The sequence below is a fragment of the Varanus komodoensis genome, unplaced genomic scaffold, assembly GCF_004798865.1.
Source record: "Varanus komodoensis strain SLA01 unplaced genomic scaffold, ASM479886v1 scaffold9, whole genome shotgun sequence".
Classification (NCBI taxonomy): Eukaryota; Metazoa; Chordata; class Lepidosauria; order Squamata; family Varanidae; genus Varanus; species Varanus komodoensis.
In genome coordinates this window covers 19,814,224-19,834,958 of record NW_025336598.1, presented here as the reverse complement: position 1 = coordinate 19,834,958, position 20,735 = coordinate 19,814,224, and the positions used below count along the sequence as shown (strand labels likewise).

The 20,735-nt window shown below is 39.9% G+C and overlaps 1 protein-coding gene across 7 annotated transcripts in view; it reads right to left on the bottom strand.

Moving 5' to 3' along the window:
- N4BP2 (NEDD4 binding protein 2) overlaps nt 1-18,970 on the bottom strand; it is a 43,465-nt gene extending 24,495 nt beyond the window's left edge. For 3 of the 7 annotated variants that reach the window (XM_044417953.1, XM_044417959.1, XM_044417960.1), the window contains exons 1-6: nt 18,873-18,970; nt 15,741-15,931; nt 13,142-13,469; nt 9,292-10,516; nt 7,945-8,072; nt 390-478 (exon numbers count right to left, since the gene is read on the bottom strand). In XM_044417953.1, the coding sequence (XP_044273888.1) occupies nt 390-478; nt 7,945-8,072; nt 9,292-10,516; nt 13,142-13,370 (1,671 nt within the window). In that variant the 5' untranslated portion in view covers nt 13,371-13,469; nt 15,741-15,931; nt 18,873-18,970. Of the gene's footprint in view, nt 1-389; nt 479-7,944; nt 8,073-9,291; nt 10,517-13,141; nt 13,470-13,728; nt 13,776-15,740; nt 15,932-18,618; nt 18,782-18,872 lie in introns of those variants that run through there. The other 4 variants (XM_044417956.1, XM_044417954.1, XM_044417958.1 and 1 more) reach the window with 4 other exon arrangements.
- Nucleotides 18,971-20,735: the final 1,765 nt, after the last annotated feature.

The following is a 20,735-nucleotide window of genomic DNA, read 5'->3' as shown; positions in this document are numbered from 1 at the left end:
ATATGTAACAGGCGTGAGTTTATGGGTCCTCAAACTACAGCCCACAGGCCGGATCTGGCCTGCCATGCCCATTTAACTGGTCCACCCGAGGTTTGGACTGGGCATGCAGCTTGCTCACGTGAAGATTGGATTGAATTCGCTCAGAGAAATGATCTCCTCGCGAGCAAGTTGGTGCTTCGCTGCGTGTGCGCTCGGCAGTGGCTTGCTCGTGGGGAAATCATTTGGACTTGGTCAGAGAAAATGATCTCCGCTCGATCAAGCGGCTGCCTCAGCCTGCATGCAGCACGCCCGGCCTGTGCACGCCCCCAGCATGTTTCAACTATCCCCCTGTTGGAAAAGTTTGAGGACCCCTGCTTTAGTTCAATAACAATGAATTATGGAATACTAACCAAAGCAACATAAGGCTTCATTTCCCAAGCTTGTGTGTTTGTGTTGTCTATTATTATAGGAGTAATCCTTTTTTCAAATGCTTCTTTGGCTGAAAAAATATACCAGCAGTTTTTTTAAAAGTACATAATGAAACCAACATTTTATCTTAATTCTTTTTTAAATAAAAATGCATTAAAACCAGAGGCTTCAAGTTACACCTCTATTTTTGTTTTCTGGCATTAATGTTGACATCTAATTAATCTAAAATATGCAAAATTATATGAATGGCTACAATATAGTGTGATAGCCATTTTAAAAGAAATTTAAAAATTCATGGAGGGCAGGTCTATCAAGAGCTACTAGCCTTGACTGCTAAGCAGAGCTGCCTCTTTCAAATGAGTATGCTACTGTACACCTACTGCTGGAGGAGCAACAGCATGGAAAAACTATTTGTTTGGTCACTCTGGGAAATAAGAGGGTGGATTAAATGGATCTTTGGTAACATCTAGCAATATCCATCTTCTTATTTATACAAGAGGGCAACTGCAGAGCACAGATATAACAGTTATCTTACACAGAACTAATTCAGCAGACTATTCTAAAATGTATACTATCTGAAGAAGGTGGATTTTTTCTTCTACATGTAATTCTTTGTTAATGGCCCTCAAAACTTCATCTGAGCAGTATTGAATGACTAATTTCCTTCCAGAAGAGGCACCAATTGCCTGCACAATAAGAATTTGGTGCCTTCTCTAGGGACTGGAAACTAACAAGAATGCTCATTTCTGGAATAAGACATGCTGGAAGTGCTTGCATAAGGTACCTCTGTGAACCTGTCCCAATCTAGAAATGCACATTTCACACTAATTTGGAAGCTTCCCAAAGAAGTGCTAAACTCTCACTGTGTAAGAGATGGGTGCTGCTCATGGAAAGGAACCAGTGGTAGCTACCTCTTGTGGAATGGAATCATCAGCAGGCCCTGCTTGGACACTTTGAGTAGGGTCGATTACATAACATTTGAAAACCACACTTACATTTTGTATTATACACAATTTTAACTTATATATGTAGCATGGACTATCACCCTTTTGAATCGTGAACATAGGTTGCATGTCAAGAGAACTCTGGCTAGAAACAGGTCTGTACAAAAGAAGAGGGAGATGTTTGAATGCTGGGGGAAACTCAAATCTTTGTGAAAGTACAAAAAAAATCTGTTAAACTAAGGGGACATAGAATAAACTAATGCTGGCAGAGCACATTCAGAAGTCATGGAACATTAAGTGCCAGCTGGAAAAGTAAAATGGAAAACAGGATGATATCAGGGGAAGTTAGAATGGAGTATCTTGGAGTGATTAGCTGAAACTATTAACAGAAGAACTGCTGGTAGGAACTGAAGAAGATACATTGCAACACTTTTCTTGCAAGTTTCACTTGGTCCTTAGGAGTAGCTGTTTATCTGCTGAACTTCATCTGATTCTTCACAATCACTTGGTGAAGTAGCTATTCCAGTGCTATTTCCTTTTTAAAAGATGGCAAAATTAGACATGCCACAGAGCATTTCATTAAATATTGCTCAGAATTTTCACCACGTCTGGTGGACATGTGTTATGCTACTTAAGCACGGGGGTTTCTTAATCTCCAACAGAAAATGTTTTACATACGTAAAAAGATTCCTTATTGTACACAGAGACCTGGTTCAGAAAATGTCACAGCTCAAACTGTGTCTGGAGTTTGGGTTGTCATTGAGTTGTGGGTTCTCACTGCACTGTGGATTGTTGTGCTGTATGAAAGCAAATGCCCTAACAAATTATGGTTTGTTAATTACAAAACAACCTAGAGTTTACAATCCAACAGCAAATCATGGATTCTCTTCATGGGTTGTACTACAACATTATCACATTTATATCCCCCCTTTTTCCCTCTTGTGGCAGCTTATTTAATCCTATTTTATCCTCACAACAAACCTGTGACGCAAAGTTGGGCTGAGTGAATGACTAGCCTAAACTTCATGGCAGAGTGTAAACTAGTACTGGATCTCCCAGTCTGACACTCTATCCATCACACTGACTCTCTGAGGTTTGTCAACCATGGTTTGTTAGTGTGGCTGGGTTCATATAACGGCCCATGATTCAACCTGTGCTCTGCTTTTTTTGTGTTATCTGAACATCCTCACAGTGTCTTTGCTGATCCATGAAAACAGCAAAACATTCGCATAGCAGATTCCATGTGTATGTCTGATTCCCTGCATACATATATAAAAATGAACCAGAACCAGTGTGACCAAAAAGAACTAACTGCCGAATGCAAATCTTCAAGGACCAAGGACACCATTCTATTTTCTAAACTAGGCCAACTAGTAAGGCTATAGCTTTTCTTTCCAGTGGCAAAGCAGCAGGGGAATGAGAAACTGTATTTGTAAGTAGCACTGTGTAACTCAAACAAGGTTATCATCAGAAAACGTTTAAGTACATCACTCAGAATGATCACCTTTGTCCTTTGTACTAAAATGGCATGAACCATATTATTATTAAATAGCAGTTATACTCTACATTACTTCTTCTTACAAGGAACCCAAGGAGACTTGCGGTGTTCTTCTCCTCTTAATTTTATTCTCACAACAATCACCCTGTAGGCTAGGCTGAGAACTTGTGACAGGCCCAAAGTCACCCAGTGAACTGCATGGCTGGGTGGACTAGAACTCAGTTTCAGTCCAACACTCTAACCACTATACCACACTGGCTCTCATATTTGAAAATTCAGTACACAGTATTAGCAAAATGTACATAATTATGACCAAGGTGTATACACCAAGTGGACCACTGTTAAGGAATAACAAAGTCACCAGGTGCCGTATTTTTTATCTTTGGATGTAGTAGGATCTATTTATAAGGGAGAAAGAAAATGGTTATACTCAGGTACTTCCCTCTCAAATCCTCTCCCTGCCTGTATGACCCTCCTCCAACAATAATCCCAGAAACTGAAAATCAATCTTGCTCTTATCTGGATACCCCATGTTTTCATCTGCAAAGTCACATCCTGAGCTCTGTTTCTTGGTCTTGGACTGATGGAATGCTGGGAATCAGACCACACAAAAGAATTTGCAATACTAGAATGCTAATACCATAGGCTAATGAAAAAATACTTAAGTGCAACTGATATTACTATGAGTTCATTATAATAAACATCATTTGTAGCCTATGTAACATGTTTTTCAAAATTGGCTGGTTTTTAACATGCATTCTGTTTACTAAGCTTGTGAATACTGGTTGAAATCCAAGAGTACATATTACTACTCTGGATGATGTATAACATTTTCCCTTTCCCAGGCCTTCATAAGTAGTACTGTGATGGTTCTATAGTTATTTTCCAGCCACCTTTGAGTTTGTGACACACAGTTTGCCCTATAGGAAAAACAGAATTGATGAATCTGACTGAATACACCTTAGTGCCCACTATCGGGCCTATTTTGCGGTGGTGAAGGCAGCAAAGAAGTCTTTCTTTGCCACTTCCATTGCATCCTCCAGTTGTCATCCTGCAGAGATCTTCCGGGTGGATCATGGCCTTTCACACTTTGGCCCAAGGCGAGATACCATCAAACCCTCAGAGAACCACTGTGACATGTTTGCTCAGATTTATCTTGAGTTGGACTCTACAGTTATCCCAGAACCATTGGCAGAGGCATTCAGTGTGCAATTTGGTCCTATTTTACTGGATGAGTTTCACCTATTGCAGCCCGAGAATGTGGGCAAGGTGTTGGATAATGTCCATGCCACAACTTGTTTGCTCGACCCCAGCCCATCTTGACTAATTGAGAGACTGAAGGAGGGGACTCAATCTCTCCAGGAGGTGATGAGTGCCTCCTTGAGAGAGGGAGTGGTAGTTACATCACCCCTTAAAAAGCCACATCTGAATCCATAAATAATGATATAAATAATTATTGACCTATAGCCAATATTCCATGGGCAGAAGAGATTAAGAAGAGGTGGAAAGATTACATGGACAACTATACAATAAAGATCTTAATGTCCTTGATAAACAAGATGGTGTGGTCACTGACCTTGAGCCAGTCATACTGGAGTGTAAAGTCAAATGGGCCTTGGAAGTCTTAGCAATAACAAAGCTAGTAGAGGAGACAGTATTCCAGCTGAGCTACTCAAAATCCCAAAAGATGATACAGTTAAAGTGCTACACTCTATATGCCAGCAAATTTGGAAAATGCAACAGTGGCCACAGGATTGGAAAAGGTCAGTTTACATTCCGATCCCAAGGAAGGGCAATGCCAAAGAATGTTCAAAGAGCTAGCAAAGTTATGCTCAAAATCCTACAAGCCAAGTAGGCTTCAGCAGTATGTGGACTGAGAACTACCAGAAGTACAGGCAGGGTTTCAAAGAGGCAGAGGAACTAGAGATCAAACTTCCAACATACACTTGGATCATGGTCTGGATAATGGAGAAAGCTAGGGAGTTGCAGAAAAACATCTACCTCTGCTTCATTGGCTACGCTAGAGCCTTTGATTGTGTGGATCACAACAAATGGTGGCAAGTTCTTAAAGAGATGGCAGTACCAGACCATCTTATTTGTCTCCTGTGAAACCTCTATGTGGGTCAAGAAGCAACTGTGAGAACTGGACATGGAACTACTGATTGGTTCAAAATTGGGAAAGGAATATGGCAAGGCTGTATATGTCCCCCTGCCCATTTAACTTATATGCAGAGCACATCATGCAAAAGGCCAGGCTAGATGAATCACAAATCGGAATTGAGGTTGCTGGGAGAAATATCAACAACCTCAGATACACAGACAATAGTACTCTAATGGCAGAAAGTGAAGAGGAACTAAAGAGTCTCTTGATGTGGGTGAAAGAGGAAAGCGCAAAAGTTGGCTTGAAACTCAAAATTAAAAAAACTAAGATCCTGGCATTCGGTCCTATCACTTCCTGGCAAATAGATGGGGACAAAATGGAGTTAGCAACAGATTTTATTTTCCTAGGTTCCAAGATGACTGGAGATGGTGACTGCAGCCAAGAAATTAAAAGACGTTTGCTCCTTGGAAGGAATGCTATGGCAAATCTAGACAGCATACTAGAAAACAGAGACACTGCCCTGCTGACAAAAGTTTGTACAGTGGTACCTTGGCTGGCAAACTTAATCCATTCCAGGACTCTGGTCATGATCCAAACTGGTCGTGAGCCAAGTCAAATTTCCCCATAAGGGTCAATGTAAATAAGGTTAATCTCTTCTGCAACTATTTTTTTTACTCACAAAATTTTGAAGCAAAGTGACAAACAACAAAGATTGCAGCCATCTTTTCCCCACCAGCGATTATGCAGGGGGGTGGGGGGAGATGGGTGCGCAGGGGCGCGGCAGGAGCGACTGCAGGCACGGAGGGGAGGTGGGCGTGGCTGCGCTCCAACCCGATGCAGAGTTCGCAACCTGTGGCAAAATTTTCATGAGATTTCTGTTTGTGACCCGATTTGGTCATGAACTGAGGCATTCATGAGCCAAGGTACCACTGTATAGTCAAAGCTATGGTTTTCCCAGTTGTAATGTATGGCTGTGAGAGTTGGACCATAAGAAAAGACAGAGCACTGAAGAATTGATGCCTTTGAATTGAGATGCTGGAGAAGACTCCTGCGAGTTCCTTGGACTTCAAAGAAATAAAATCAGTCAATCTTGAAGGAAATCCACCCTGACTGTTCCTTAGAAGGTCAGATACTGAAGTTGAGACTCGAATACTTTGGGTACCTAATGAGAAGGAAGGACTCACTGGAGAAGACCCTGATGCTGGGAACAATTGACGGCAAAAGGAGAAGGGGACGGCAGAGGGTGAGGTAGCTAGATGGGGTCATTGGAGTGGTGGGTGTGGGTGGACTCTGGGGGATAGGAGGACAGGAGAGCCTGGAGGAATGTTGTCCATGGGGTCGTGGTGGGTTGGATGCAACTGTGCGACTAAACAGGATAACAGTCAATATTCCCTTCCTGGGAGAGAGACAGAGGGAACATGACCCTGTTGATTCTGCTGGATCTCTCAGTGGCTTCCAATACCATCAACCATGGTATCCTTCTGGAGAGGCTGGCTGAACTGGGTGTTGGGGGCACTGCTTTGCAGCGGTTTCACTCCTGACTATCTCCAGTTGGTGGAGCTGGGGGACTGTTGCTCTGTGCCACAGCGTTTGTGCCATGGAGTTTCACAGGACTCCATTTGTCCCCCGTGCTCTTTAACATCTACATGAAACCATTGGGTGGGGCTATCCAGAGGTATGGGCTGAAGTGTCATCAGTATGCTGATGACACTCAGCTCTACCTCTCGTTTTCATCTAACCCAGGTGAGGCAGTGACTGTCCTGAACCAGTGCCTTGGCTCAGTAATGGACTGGATGAGGGCCAATAAAGTGAAGCTCAAGGCCAGAGAAGATGGAGGTTCTGTTTGTGGGCAGTCTGCTTGTCAAACTGGGAAAATTTCAACCAATCCTGGGTGGGGTTGTGCTCCCCCTAAAAGATAAGGTTTATAGCTTGGGGGTGCTGCTGGAACCTGAGCTCTCACTTGTTTCTCAAGTGGCTTTGGTGGCCAGGAGCACCTTCTATCAGCTTAGGGTGATTTTCCAGCTACGCTCCTACTTGGACAAGAAGAACCTTGCCACAGGTATCCATGTACCAGTAACCTATTGCCTGGATTACTGTAATGCACTCTGTGTAGGGCTGCCTTTGAAGACGGTCCAATTAAGCCAAAACAGAGCAGCGTGGTTACTAACTAGGACTGGCCCTAGAGAACATATCGCATCAGTCCTCTGCCAATTGCAGTGGATGCCTGTCACTGCCTGGGCCCAATTCAAAGTGCTCACAATAACATATAAAGCCTGAACAGTTTTGGACTGGGATATCTAAAGGAACGCCTGTCTCCTTATGTCCCTACCAGTCCACTCAGGTCATCAATGGAGGCCCTCCTCTGTGAACCCCCCTCCCAATGAGCTGAGGTGGAATCAGCAAAGGAAAGGGTGTTCTCTGTCATTGCACGACACCTTTGGAATTCCCTTCAAAGGGAGGTGCAACTGGCGTCCACTTTATCTAGCTTTTGGCACAAAGTTAAGACTTTTTATTTAGTATCTGTTTTTAGATTGGTCTATTGGTTTGCTTCTGGTTTACTGTTTTACTGGTTGTTGTTATTGGTTATATTGTGTTATTATTGCCTCCTGTTCTATTTATACGGCTGTATTTATATTGCATTAAAATCCTATTATGTTTTATGGTTTTGGTTGTAATTATTGTTTATTTGTATTTGTAATATTGCTCTGTGGGACACCCAGAGAGCCTCTGGCTATGGGGCAGCATACAAATGTGATAAATAAATAAAATAAACAGCTGTAGTCTTTTAGGTCTCACAATTACTTGTTTAAGAGCATGGCTGCCTGGAGAATGCTGGGACTTCTATGACCTTTTCCTGTCTAACATGCATAGGATTGCGCTCTAACACAGGCAGTGTTAATTTTGACACAAAAACCCTAGGAAGTCTTTTGCATTCTACATTCATAGATTTCCTATTGTTAAGCAGCCATACTTTTAGAACATCTAGTTCTTACCACGTTTCCAGTTCCACTCATGTGCTTCAGTTAAAAGATCAGCATCAAATTGATACTGGCCATTTTTTTGGTAAAAGTAATCATCTGTACTAAGAATGATTCCACCAGGGTTATCCTCAAGCAAAGTCCTGTGAAAAATTATGAAACAAATCAAGATCAGTTGTTTCTTGCAGCCCCCGCAAATCACTACTTATTTTTAAACATTAGAATACACAACCGGGGTTTCAGTTTAAAGAAATGGAAATCATAAAGATGAATTCATTTTCTGCAATGGAAATATCATGGATGTTTTAAAGCAAAATTGGTGCCATTTTTATAATTTTCACTGACTTTGTTTGCAACCAAGTTAGTTTTCCATGTGCATATCAGGCACATTCTGCAGCAATTTTGAATATTCAGGTCAGACCTGGACCAATCAGGGATTACTATTGGATGTCTAAACCCAGGCACTGTAGGGTAATTGTAGAATAAATTATCCTATAATTAGTAACTACCCTGTTTCTCCAAAAATAAGACCTAAACAGAAAATAAGCCCTAGCATGATTTTTCAGGATGCTCATACCCAAAAATAAGCCCTAGTTAAGATCATCAGCCAGACAGACGCATTCTGTACATCTGTTGCAACACAAATCAGGGTTTGAAGAGTTATGACAATGTTCCAGAAGAAGATGACTTGACTGTATTTGAATAAATGTAGATTTTTGCACATGAAAAATGTAGATTTTGTACATGAATAAATGTAGATTGTTGTACATAAAAAGTAAGAAATCACCTGAAAATAAGCCCTAATGTGTCTTTTGGAGCAAAAATATAAGACCTGGTCTTATTTTTGGGGAAACATGGTCATAACTGTGAGTTAAGTGTAGCTTATGACATTCCATAATTTAACCTGTAATGCCTGGGTTCATGAGTTAATTAGCCTATGATTTGTCTCTGTTACATGTGAAAAGACCCATTGTTTTAATTTCCATATATAACTGAATCTTAGCAGACATTTTAGATATTATTTCTTCCTTTCTAATGTCAGCAATGCAAAAGAGGGCTAATCATTTTTAGCTATCACAATCCCACATTGTGATGCTTGCACCTTTGCTGTCCAGCAGATAAATAAAAGTCCAACTTCCCTATATCTATGTTTTGCTAATCAGGACTCCTCTCCTTTCATTGATACAAAGCAACAGCTCCTTCATAAACTAGAGAATGAAATTTTGCCTTGAAGTGGGTTTGCAAATTACAGTTATAAAAAAACATGGTTTATATCTGTGCACATACATAACACAAAGCCACAATTAATGCATGAGAGTGAAAAAATATCCACATTTTTAAAACATGATACAATTAACCTACCTTCCCAAATATGATTTGCCTGATCCTGGAGCTCCTCTAAGAAGAACAAGAACATGACCTATGAAAGGAGTCTTTCTTCTCATCATGTGACAACCAGAAAGTTGCTGTACTTGAGAAAAATTCATTTTTTGGCTTCCATCTTTATTTCCCCATGTCTTTGGGAGAGAAAACTTGCCATCCTGGGACTGTGAAAATGCTTGAGAGGAGCACATATTCCCAAGATTCTTGTAATCTGAAGCAGGGCTCCACTTCCCAGGGCTGACTGCAACTGGAGTTACAAAACTATGACGTGTACTTTGTGGATAAAAGGCAGGATAAAAGGTAGGCTTTTGAGAATGTTTCCAAAGGGTAGAAAATTGTGGATGAGGCTGGTCAACATTTGATAAAGCTGCTAATTTGAAATTAGATCCTGCACATAAGTCAGGAACAGAAGTGTTTTCAGGATCATTACAAACAGTAACTACATTCTCCTGTTTTTCAGTATCCTGTGAACAAGGCCTAAAATGGTCAAATGCACTTGTTTCAAAATCAACGAGTCCCTGGCACTGTTGAGCAGGAATGCCATTTATTGTTGTAAGGTCCAAAAAAACATTTTGCATTTGACCTGGATCAGTACAAGATCCTTCGGTGTTCACTAGTGGAACTGTAGCACTGTCAAGTACTACTTCAGGCAAACTACAATTCTCTGGGATTTGTGCAAAATTATCCACATTATCTAATGGGTTATCCTTGGCCTGAATGCTTGGTTTTCCAAAAAACAATTCAGAGATTCTGTAGCAATCTGGATTTAATGGAGCAAAGCAGGTTTCTAATATATTAATGTCTGTTTCAATTTGTTGTGAAGAAAGCGCAGCATTATAATCTGAAGTAGACTTTGCAGAGTCAGATAATTCCTTAACACAATCAGAACTACTACAGTCCAAGGACAGAGACATATTACCTGAGACACAGTCATTTTCTGTATTCCTTGTTTCATTATTTAGATTATGTTTCCCAAAAGGATTATGTAGCAAGAAAACTAGTTCTTCAGATGACAAAGACTTTTCTGATTCTTCACTAGCTTTCACAACTCTTTTAATAGCAGAACTTTGGCCCTCAACAGAATGTGACTTATTTTCACCAACCAGTGATGCAGATATGGAATCAAAACCTGAGACTTCTGATGAAGATGTTATACCCTTAACAGGTGTGGACAATTCTAATAGATAATCCATAGTTTCTTCCACTATTAAACAAGAAAAGAACATAGTTGATGGAAGGGATACTAAATTTAGAAAATTATTAGGAACACTGTACAAACATATATGGAATATAATCTTTTCTTCACCATTTCAGCCACCTAAGGAGCACCTAAGCTAACTGGGATAACTATGAGAAATTTTGATCACATAGGGATCTATTATGAGTTACTTTCTAATTCAGTTTGATCTAAAGATTATGGTTAAACCAAATTGCACTGTTCTGCTGACAGAAGGGCTGGAAAACCTTCTAGAGTAGATTCCCAGCTGGTTTGGAGGTCTGCAAAGGGGTTGGGGTTAGGGTAGGGGTTGGGGTTAGGGTGGGAGAGGGAGAAAGTCCCATCACGCCAGCAGACTTCCATCAGTGTAAATTGAATTTAACCACATGTCTAAAATCAAGCATGTGATCACATCATCATGAACTCACTTGCATCATGAACTCACAATTAATTTTATCATTTTTATTTAATTCATTTCTATACTGCCCAATAGCCAAAACCCTATGGATAATTTATATCAGTTCCTAAAACCAAGATATAACACCGTAAGGACAACCATTGCAAAATTTAAAAAGTTTAAAAAATTAGTCAATTTAGCAACAGACTGAGCAGACCTGTTAAAAACACCTGACATGGCTTCCTTCTGCAAGCCATTAAATAAACTTTAAATATCTTTCAATGCCCCAACACAGATGACTGTCTTAACTGCACACCAAATGATAAAATATGATAAAGTATCAGGCAGGCCCTAGTGGAAAGAGGATTTCACTGCCATTGAGATAGCCTTCCCTGTTATAGCTGCCTTCCAAGCCACCCTTGGTGGTGGCCCTTAGATGGACCTCCTATGTTGACCTTATTGTTCTGAAAGCCAGAGAAAGGCCTCAGGTATTGAACATAGTGTGTAATTAAGAGAGACATTCCATTAAGTATTGCGGTCCCAGGCCATGTAAGGTTCTATAGGGTAAAAGCAGCACTCTGGACTGGCCTTTGAAGTATAATGCAAGCAGGCCAAAACCTGTGTTATACATTTAGACCTTTTAGTCACAGTTATTAGTCTGGCTGCCACAGTTGCACAAGCTACAGCTTCTGAACAGTCTTCAAGGACAGCCCCACAAAGAGTGCATTGCAGTGAACAGATTACCAGAATGAAAATTACTGAAATCATACTATCTTTGTCCATACAGGGGAGTACTTGGACCACCATTGGAAGAGGACCCAAGCTACAATCCTGTCCCTTCAAGGGGAGTGTGACCACATCCAGAACAGGTTGAACATCCTCTATCTGGTCAGAGGAACCACCTACTAACAGCATCTCAGCCTTGTCTGGATTTGCTTCATTTTGTTAGCCCTCATCCAGTTCATTGTTACACCCAGAAACTAGTTCAGCTCATCTATAGCCTCACCTGAAGGAGATGGAAAAGGGAAGTAGAGCTGTGTGTCATCGACATATTAATGGCAATGCACTCTAAACTCCATATTATCCCACTCAGTTTCATTTAGATGCTAAATAGCATGGGAGACAAAACTGACACCTTAGGATGTGGCTGAACATTTCACAAGCACCATTTTCTGGACCTGGCCACCAAAGTAGGAGCAGAACTGCTCCATGCAGTGCAATTATATACTAAATCAATGTCGTGTACTACTAATAAAATCAGGACAAGAGCCATTAACAAGTACATATAATTTCTCTAGCCAAACACCAGAGATTAAGAGCTAAATTTAATTGATCAAAGGGTCAACCATGTAATCCTATGCATATCTATTCTGAAATAAATCCTACTGAGAACAATGTAATTTACTGTGTAATCTCAAATGCCTATAGGAGCCATGCTAGCACAATAATCTTAAACCCAAGCGTAAAGGACAAGAGAGTATCCATTAGGTAAACACAAAATCAATATGTAACCAATATGATAAAAAAATAAGAAAAATCAATTGCAATCATGAAAAAAGCCTTTCAACAAGCTAGATGAATCACAGAGTTTATGGACAAGTACTAACTGCATTCTATGACAACTCAGGTTATTTATATATTTTAAAAATACTATTGTGTGTAACCCTATCAATGTTAGAGATCTTGGAGGAAGAGTGGTATTATGAACCCCAAAATTCCAGAGAAAGAATAAATGAAGTCTGGCACAAAATTAACACTAAACACAGGAAAACAGATTTGAGAAAGTGCAATTTGTATGAACAAACCTACCAGCACCCCCTAATTTGACAGACAAACTTTTTAAAAACAGCATATGATGTTAGCCTTGACTAGCAGAGCAGATAGTCAGTAAACAGGAAGTTCTAGTTTCTCTTCCATGCTGGGTTTTCCATGAAAATTCTTCCACATTTGGAAATGCATGATTTTTTCTGTTTAAATATGCATAGTAATATAATTTAAATGTGTTTTTATTTTTTCCTGATCAGATCCTTTAGTTCAATTATTAGAAAAACTTCTGTGGCATTTATACACCTAATAAATTAAAATGGAACTTTTTTTAGTTTTGTTTACTAAATATAGCTCACACAGATAGACTAATTCAATTAGCTTCCCTCCCTTGGAAAATCTACATCATCACACCAAACAAAAAGAGATGAGAAAAACAAGATTTGTTTTACCTTTGAAATCACATTCAGACAGCACCATGTAAATGACAGTGGGATCCAAATCAGAAAACATTTCTGAAAGATTGCTGATGAGTTTTTCTTTATCAATTCCATATGGTGTTTGAGACATTGCTAAATCTACTGGAGGGGGTACCAAGCCAGAAGCAGTAGCTGTAACTGTCTCTGAATTTATGTTCTTTCTTGATGGGCTCACACCTAGATTTTTCTTTTTCTTTGGCATTTTCCTTTGTGTTTTATTTTGTTCACATGATGCTGGTTATGTCAAGTACAAGAGAAAGTCATTTCTACAAACCATACATCCAGATCAAAAATAGCACTCCTAGAATAGAAAGAAAGAAAGAATAATTTAAAACATGCAGTTAAGTCTTTTTCCAAGTTTTTTGATGCACATCAATGTTATGAAATTCTCACTTTTAAAACTGAAAGAGATAGTTATAAATTGTTGTGGTTAGTGTTTCTTCTGGGCAAAAAAAAAGTGGCTTCACACAAAACATGTCTATTGATAGCCACTGTAAGGTAAACACACAGATCATTTCATATTTATCAAAAATCAAACATGTTTCAATAGGACAATTTACCATAGACTTCCCCAACCTGCTGTCTTTGAGATGTGTTGGACTGTAACTCACAGCATTCTTGATCATTGGTCCTGCTGGCTGGAACTGGAAGTTGAAGTCCAAAAGATCTGGAGAACATCAGGTTGGGAAAGGCTGATATAGCACAACCAAAAATTCAAAAAGGAACATGAATACATAATAGCCAAACTAATTTCTATTCCCAAGATATGCAATATTAATAGGCATACTCTAATAATTTCATTTATTACCTTTCAATACTGCCCAACAGCCAAAGTTCTCCGGGTAGTTTACAAAGATTAAAACCTTTAAAATGCAGTATAGAACTATATGCATACAAACATGTAAACATACAACACAGAGATATATCTAAAACTAATGTCGAACAGAACAATTTGCAATCAGCACATTACCTTCCAATCAATTTCTTCTTGTAGTCATAACTAATTCCCATTAATTTCAGTGACTCTGCCCTAAAGGATGACTAAGTCTGGATTAATCTCAGTTGTATTACAATATCATTTTAACCCTTCATGGATTTTATATTATAGTTATCTAGTGACAGTAGTTGATGGACAAATAGCAAATTTATCTTTTACAAACCTATTCTCCTGGTATTTCACCAAATGTGTTATGAGAACAAACTTTACAGTATACTTTCCTCTAGTAATTTTTTCAAAATGGTTTTGCATAATGTTCACTTGACTACATTCCAAAGCCTATACTGTAGAATAATACAGTTGTGCTACAGGGACTAAGAGAGTGGAGGCTTTTTGCTGAAAGTTCCCATTTGAAAATGCTAAAAAACCCCTTCAGTGTTCATGAGTAATAAGGTGTTGACTACTGCTCCTCATGGTTTTATTTTTTCCATTTTGATTGAAATTCTTGTTCACAATTAACTTTTCTTTAGTTTCCATCTACAGTTCTGAAAGCTCTGTTCTCAGAATAATTTTTCTTTCCCAAATAAAAGGTTATCTGTGCAAAGCTAAAGCTTCAACATTACATTTTAGTTGTTGTATAGCCCAGACTGAGAAGGCTGAAATCTGTACAAATACCTCTAAAGTTTGCTATGCTTTAAAAATGTTAAAACTATTTTTCTTCTTTTTGCTATTTGTCAAGGCTAGCAAGATATCTCATCAATATCTATTTAGAATTAAAAGAAACATTGCCAAATGTCTGATTGTTGAACACAGATTGATCATCTTTAAAAGACTTCTTTTCTCATTTATGTTACTTTGTTCTGCTCAACTACGCCTCTGGTTTAAATAATTTTTCTAAGCTGGAAAAATTTCAAGGCTGGTGAGAAACAATTTATAGGGCACAAAATACTAGGAAATAAAGATGATTGGCACAAAACAATTCAATATAGATTTTCAGGAGGAAGTAAAAGTAAAAAGCAACTTGTTCTACCACTAAGTCTCATTGACCCAGTTCAGCCAACACACTAAGCCACAAGCCTGAGTACTTCCTCCTTCTGCCTCCTCCTTCAATGCACCCCCTGGGTATAGCCAAAGTAATTTCAGAAAATTTAGGATTATTTCATACTCCAAGATAGTTCCCAAATCTTGGTTTGTGTGGAAGACACTTTATAATTTGGCTCTTTTTTAAAGCATTCATAAAACATTCTCAACTTCTCAAGATTATTACTTTGTTTTGTTTGTTCAGTTGCAAAGTCATGCCTGACTCTTTGCGACTCCATGGACAACATTTCTCCAGGTTTCCCTGCCCTCCACCATCCCCCGGAGTACACCCAAGCCCACACCCACCTCTCCAGTGACCCCATCCAGCCACCTCAACCTCTGCCATCCTCTTCTCCTTTTGCCTTCATTCATTCCCAGCATCAGGGCAAGCTTATCCCTAGCATCAATCAATTATTGCTAGAATAGCTATAATAAGGTATTGTGATGCACTTAACACATGAAATGCCGAACAAATACAACACCTGATGCTACAGATATTACAAAAATTGTGTGACATCCAGAAACAAGGGTTTAAAGGGAGATGCAAATACTGACTCACTACTAGATGTCTTTAACTTTGATAAAATAGTTGGAAGTCCACATTTCATCTTTCTGATCAATTCAGTGTGAAAACACTACCACTGATTTAAGTTGCCAGCTGTTCAGTATTCACATCAGCCAATCACCTACATCTCCCAGTCTGGAATTTGCTTCATTAGTTCATCTTCACATTGGAATTAATTAACCTACAACCAGAAAATTCAGCAGGAATCAGAAATTAGATGCTATTCAAGTCAGGCTGTGCCTGATCATACAAAATTAAAATTTTGGTTTACTTATCAGGCTTTACAATGTCTGGTGTTGCTCATTCCCAGAACTATACTGGATACCTTAAAGAATATTAGACTAACAACTGTTTCATTTCAGCAGTAGAATGCAAAACATCTTTCTACCAGGAACCATCACAAATGTATTACTTTTACACATTCCTCTTCTGTGATAGCGGCATCTAGATTATATTGCTTATTAGCTGAACATTTTCATTTAAGATACTCCTTTTTATTGATAACTACAGCACCAGTCCTCTATTCTTCCAAAGATAGCAGAGTGATATTTTAGGCTTACAACAGCCTCTGCCAGTTAGGGTTAACAATCACTGTAGGTAATGGTTCAGAAGAAATTCAAATTTGATGGTAAAGTCATTAGCTGCTCTGTGCAAGGCATTGAATTTCTCATAAAAGTCTCTGAGACACTTGATACTCTTTTGCAAAGTAAAAGAAACATTCAGAATTGCAACGACTAACATCCTAACTAAATAAGCATTATTTTACACCCTGGTCAGCAACTATTTTTTTCTGAAGGGCAAATGTGGTGGGCTTGCACATCAACAATCTAAACTAGAGCCTGAGCTCTCAAGGGCATGCAGAAACCTCAGTACTCAAGGATGAGTTTAAAACCTTTCCCTGTCTACTGAATTCAGGAGATGGGGAGATTCATGTAACTATTTCCTTGGGTGCCAGTAGAAAGGTTTAAGCCTTTTCATTCACACCCACATATTGTTGGTTCCTACTGCTATTAGTGCTGAGAAAACAGCATTCTCTGGGAAGGACAGTTTAAAGCCTCTCCCACTGTTCCCACAGCATTGTTTCCTCCCTAATGATAGAAGGATTGCTGGGGAATTGGAGAGTCTTAAAGCTCTCATGCACATCCCATTGCTCATGAAAGAGAATGCTTTCCTTGTTGCTATTAGCAGCAGGGAAACAGCCACCTGTACTATGCTCCCCGTTGATCAGCTAGATAGCTGGTGAATCTGGACAGGGCAAGTTCTGTGGGCCTCACAGAATGGCATGAGCCACAGAAAACCCACCAACTGTTCCAGGGATGGACAAGCTGTGGCTCTCCAAATTATGTTAGACTCCAACTTCCATCACCCCAGAAAAGGATGATGGGTGTTGCTGATAAACAACACACATGTTGTTTATCAGCATCTGAAGGGCCACAGAATGCTGACCCAAACTCTGCTTTCTGAAGTAGCCTGTCAGCAAGGTTCTACCACAGATGCTAAGTTATATACTCATGAAGAGTTGTCTGTCTTTAGAAAATAGCTTCAGATAACTGATACTAAAGACTCAGACCACACACCGCAGACAAAGAAACCTTGATAATGTTTCAGTTTTATTATTACCCTTCCTCAAGCCTTCTGGAAAGGACTAGTAAGAGTAAACAGTTAAGCATCATGACTGACCCATTTATTGTATGCTTTTTCAGCACTAAAAAGCAGTGCTTTATTGACTCATCAGTGTAAGAAATTTCCCATCCTCTGCCTCTTTCATAATGGAAAGAACTCTGAGGTAGCCAAAGTATTAGGAAAAGTTTATCAAGCATGGCAGAAGAGCTCAAAGTGCACAATATATGTATGAATATAGACAAGAAAAAAAACCAATCATGTAACCAAATACTAATCATGTTTATCAGAGATGTATTTATACCAGTTTTCCCCAGCAGTAAACATATTAAAGCAACAATCCCCAACCTGGTGCCCATCAGCATTAAACTGTAACTCCCAGCATCCCAACTGGCTGGAAGATGCTGAAAGAGTGGAAATTTTGACCACAAGCGAGTCAAATTTATTTTTAAATACGAGGGGACCTTATACATTTTTACACAGGCCAGTACTCAGCTTTACTCTTCCCTTCCAAGTTGGCAGTGAATTAAAGGGCTTTTTAAACAAAGTCAAATTTAAAATAGGACTTTTTTCCATCTCTACAATATACCTATGTGAAAACTGCAATAATTTCAGAATTGTAATTACAATATGGTTATCTACATAACATGTTTAACAATTAAATTAAAACCAGTTCTTAAATGCATCATCTGGTTAAAAGAGCCATAGCATATATGCTTTTTGAACAAAAACCCCTGTAAGAAAGTCATTACTAAGAATAAACTCTGCAATGTTCCTGGGGTTATGATGAATTAACTGAATGTTTAAAATGTGTTTCTTCCACAAGCTAGCATGGGGAAGAGTTTGGAAAACTAAGGAACCTGCATTATATTTTGTAGTGCTTTGATTGTCCTAACAAAAGTATTGCCTAACTGTGGATTTTGGGTTTTTAAAAATGTAATACTCTACATATGTCCTATCATTTCTGTCTTTCCGATTATTATTATTATTATTATTATTATTATTATAGCAATTGCAAAGCACGGAGGAAGGGGAGCACCCTTATATTTTAAGTAAAGCGAAACATCTTATGCCCTCCTCAACCTGCTGTTGTTTCAGACTTCAGTTTCCAGCGATCCTGACCATTGGTCATACTAGCTGTGGCTGATGGAAGTTTAAGTCCAAAACATCTGCAGGACAAGAAGTTGGGGAAAGCTGATCTGAAGCTGATATGGAGGTGGCTGTAGGGCTATTGAATCAGCTTCCCACCTGTAAAAAGCAAAAGCATGACGCCCACTCCGAGAAAGAGGACAAGCCTAAGCGGACAGGAAGCCGTCTTTTTTCCTTCCCCGTTGGGCCTCTAATGGGGGCGAAATAAGGCCTCGCTCGCTCATCCCGCCGCGACTGAAGGTGGGGCATGAAGAGGGGAAGTAGCTAGACAGTGTGGCCGGCTTCCCTTCCCCCCGTTTTCCCGTCATCGGGCTCCCCACAGTCTACGTTGCGGGCTTAGAGCCCTCCTTTACCTCACGACAGTATCCGCCTCATTCTTCCGTGTTGCCAGCGCTGTCGCCGCGGCGGTATCCGAACAGGCCTTGGGTAGGATTGAGAGGCGGAGAAAAGGGTAGGCCTGAGTGCTCCGCGGTGACACAGCGCCGTCCCCCGGCCGGCCGAAGAGCAGCAGCTCAAAAGGAGCGGGCCGGGGGGCTCAACAAGCAACGCTCTTTCCCCTGAAATCCCTTTGGCGCCCTCAGCTGGATTATCCTTTTTATTTTGTTACAGGCAGGAAGATGCGCGTGCCTTACGTGTGAAAATACAAAATATAAAATGAGCTGCTGTAATTCTACACATAGGTTTCCCCAACATCTGGTTCACTAGTCTTATGTGTTGGACTGGAATGCAGTAATGAAGCACTGAAGGAAAACACTCTGCACGTGCTTAGAGACAATTATACACATAGCCTTTAAATGAGTAACAGTGCAAGCAACATATGTCTGCTACTCCATTAACTGGAGTTAATGGAGGGATAGGATTACAACACAAACATTGCAGTAGCACGCTATATTACTGCAAGGACTTCATTTATTCCTCCTTCCTTCCTCATTTCCCCATTTTTCTTAGACTGCAATACTATGCATATTTACCTGGGAGTAAGCATCACTGGAATAATTATCATTAATTTTTTTGACTAGACATATATAAGGTTTCACATCACTTTTCAAGAAGCTGGCTTTTCAAAAGACCCCAGTTGTGGGACACTTTATGGGCAAACCAGTTTTTTGCTTGAGTACAAGGACAACAGTAAATTCCAAAGCACTGCAGCAAATTCAGGGAAAACTGATCTTGGGGCAGTGGAGTAGGAAGGAGAAAACTGAGCAAGCAAACCTGTTCCTGCTCAGGCAGAAAAAAATCCTATGGTTGGCTAGGGAGTAACAAGACTTTTTTGGTCTAAACATCCATAGGACTGTGTTTTTGTTTTATTACCAGCAGGATATCTGAATCTTTCAGGGGCAAATCTTATTTATGAAAGAAACAGTTACCCTTTGCATTGTGTGTCAATAAACAGACCCCAACCATTAACATACCTGTGTTTGCCAGCAAAACAGCTTGATGCATGTTTTTCCTTGAATGAAAGGAAGGAACACCACAAACAGAGGTAGATAGGAATTGTTGAGATGCTTCTGACAGTCCCAAATGGCTGCAAATCCTCAAAATCTAGGATCTTGCACAAAAAAGGGGATGGCAGGCCTGAAGCTGCCACCATCATTCCCTTTGCCTGAATGCAAAAGGGTGCTGTTGCATCCTCATCCACACCAACTCATATTTCCATCAAAGGTACAGCAGGCAGCCCTGCAACTTTCTTGAGGCTTTGGTGAAAGCAGCTCGCTGCAGCCTGGAAAATGAAAAGGTAGTGGGAAGAGTGATACTCAGCATAATTACACAAAGTGCTTTCTCTCTCTGAACTCTTTTTTTTTTTAGCCAATCTGTAGAGGCTGCTGCTGATCTGATCTCTCTCTCTCTCAAGGAAAGTACAGTTTGGATTTTAAAGTGCACTTTTCCTTTTCTTGCATGTACTTTAAAATCAAGATCAAGACTCCAAGCCCATCAGTTTGGGACTGGCAGTATCTTAGACTTGAATCTAGGGCCAGAGATCCTTTGGAGATTTTCCCAGGGCTATGCAGCCATATACTGCTGCTCCTGATCAAAGAGGTGTACACAGCACTATTTCAGTATTTTAATCTTACAGCAACCCTACAAAGTAGGGTACGGTTCAAGAGTAGTAACTGACCAAAGATCACTTAGTGCGCTTCATGGCTATATGGGGATTTGAATCTTCCCAGTCCTTGTTCCACACTTCAGATAACAAAATATCTAACCCTGATCTAAGC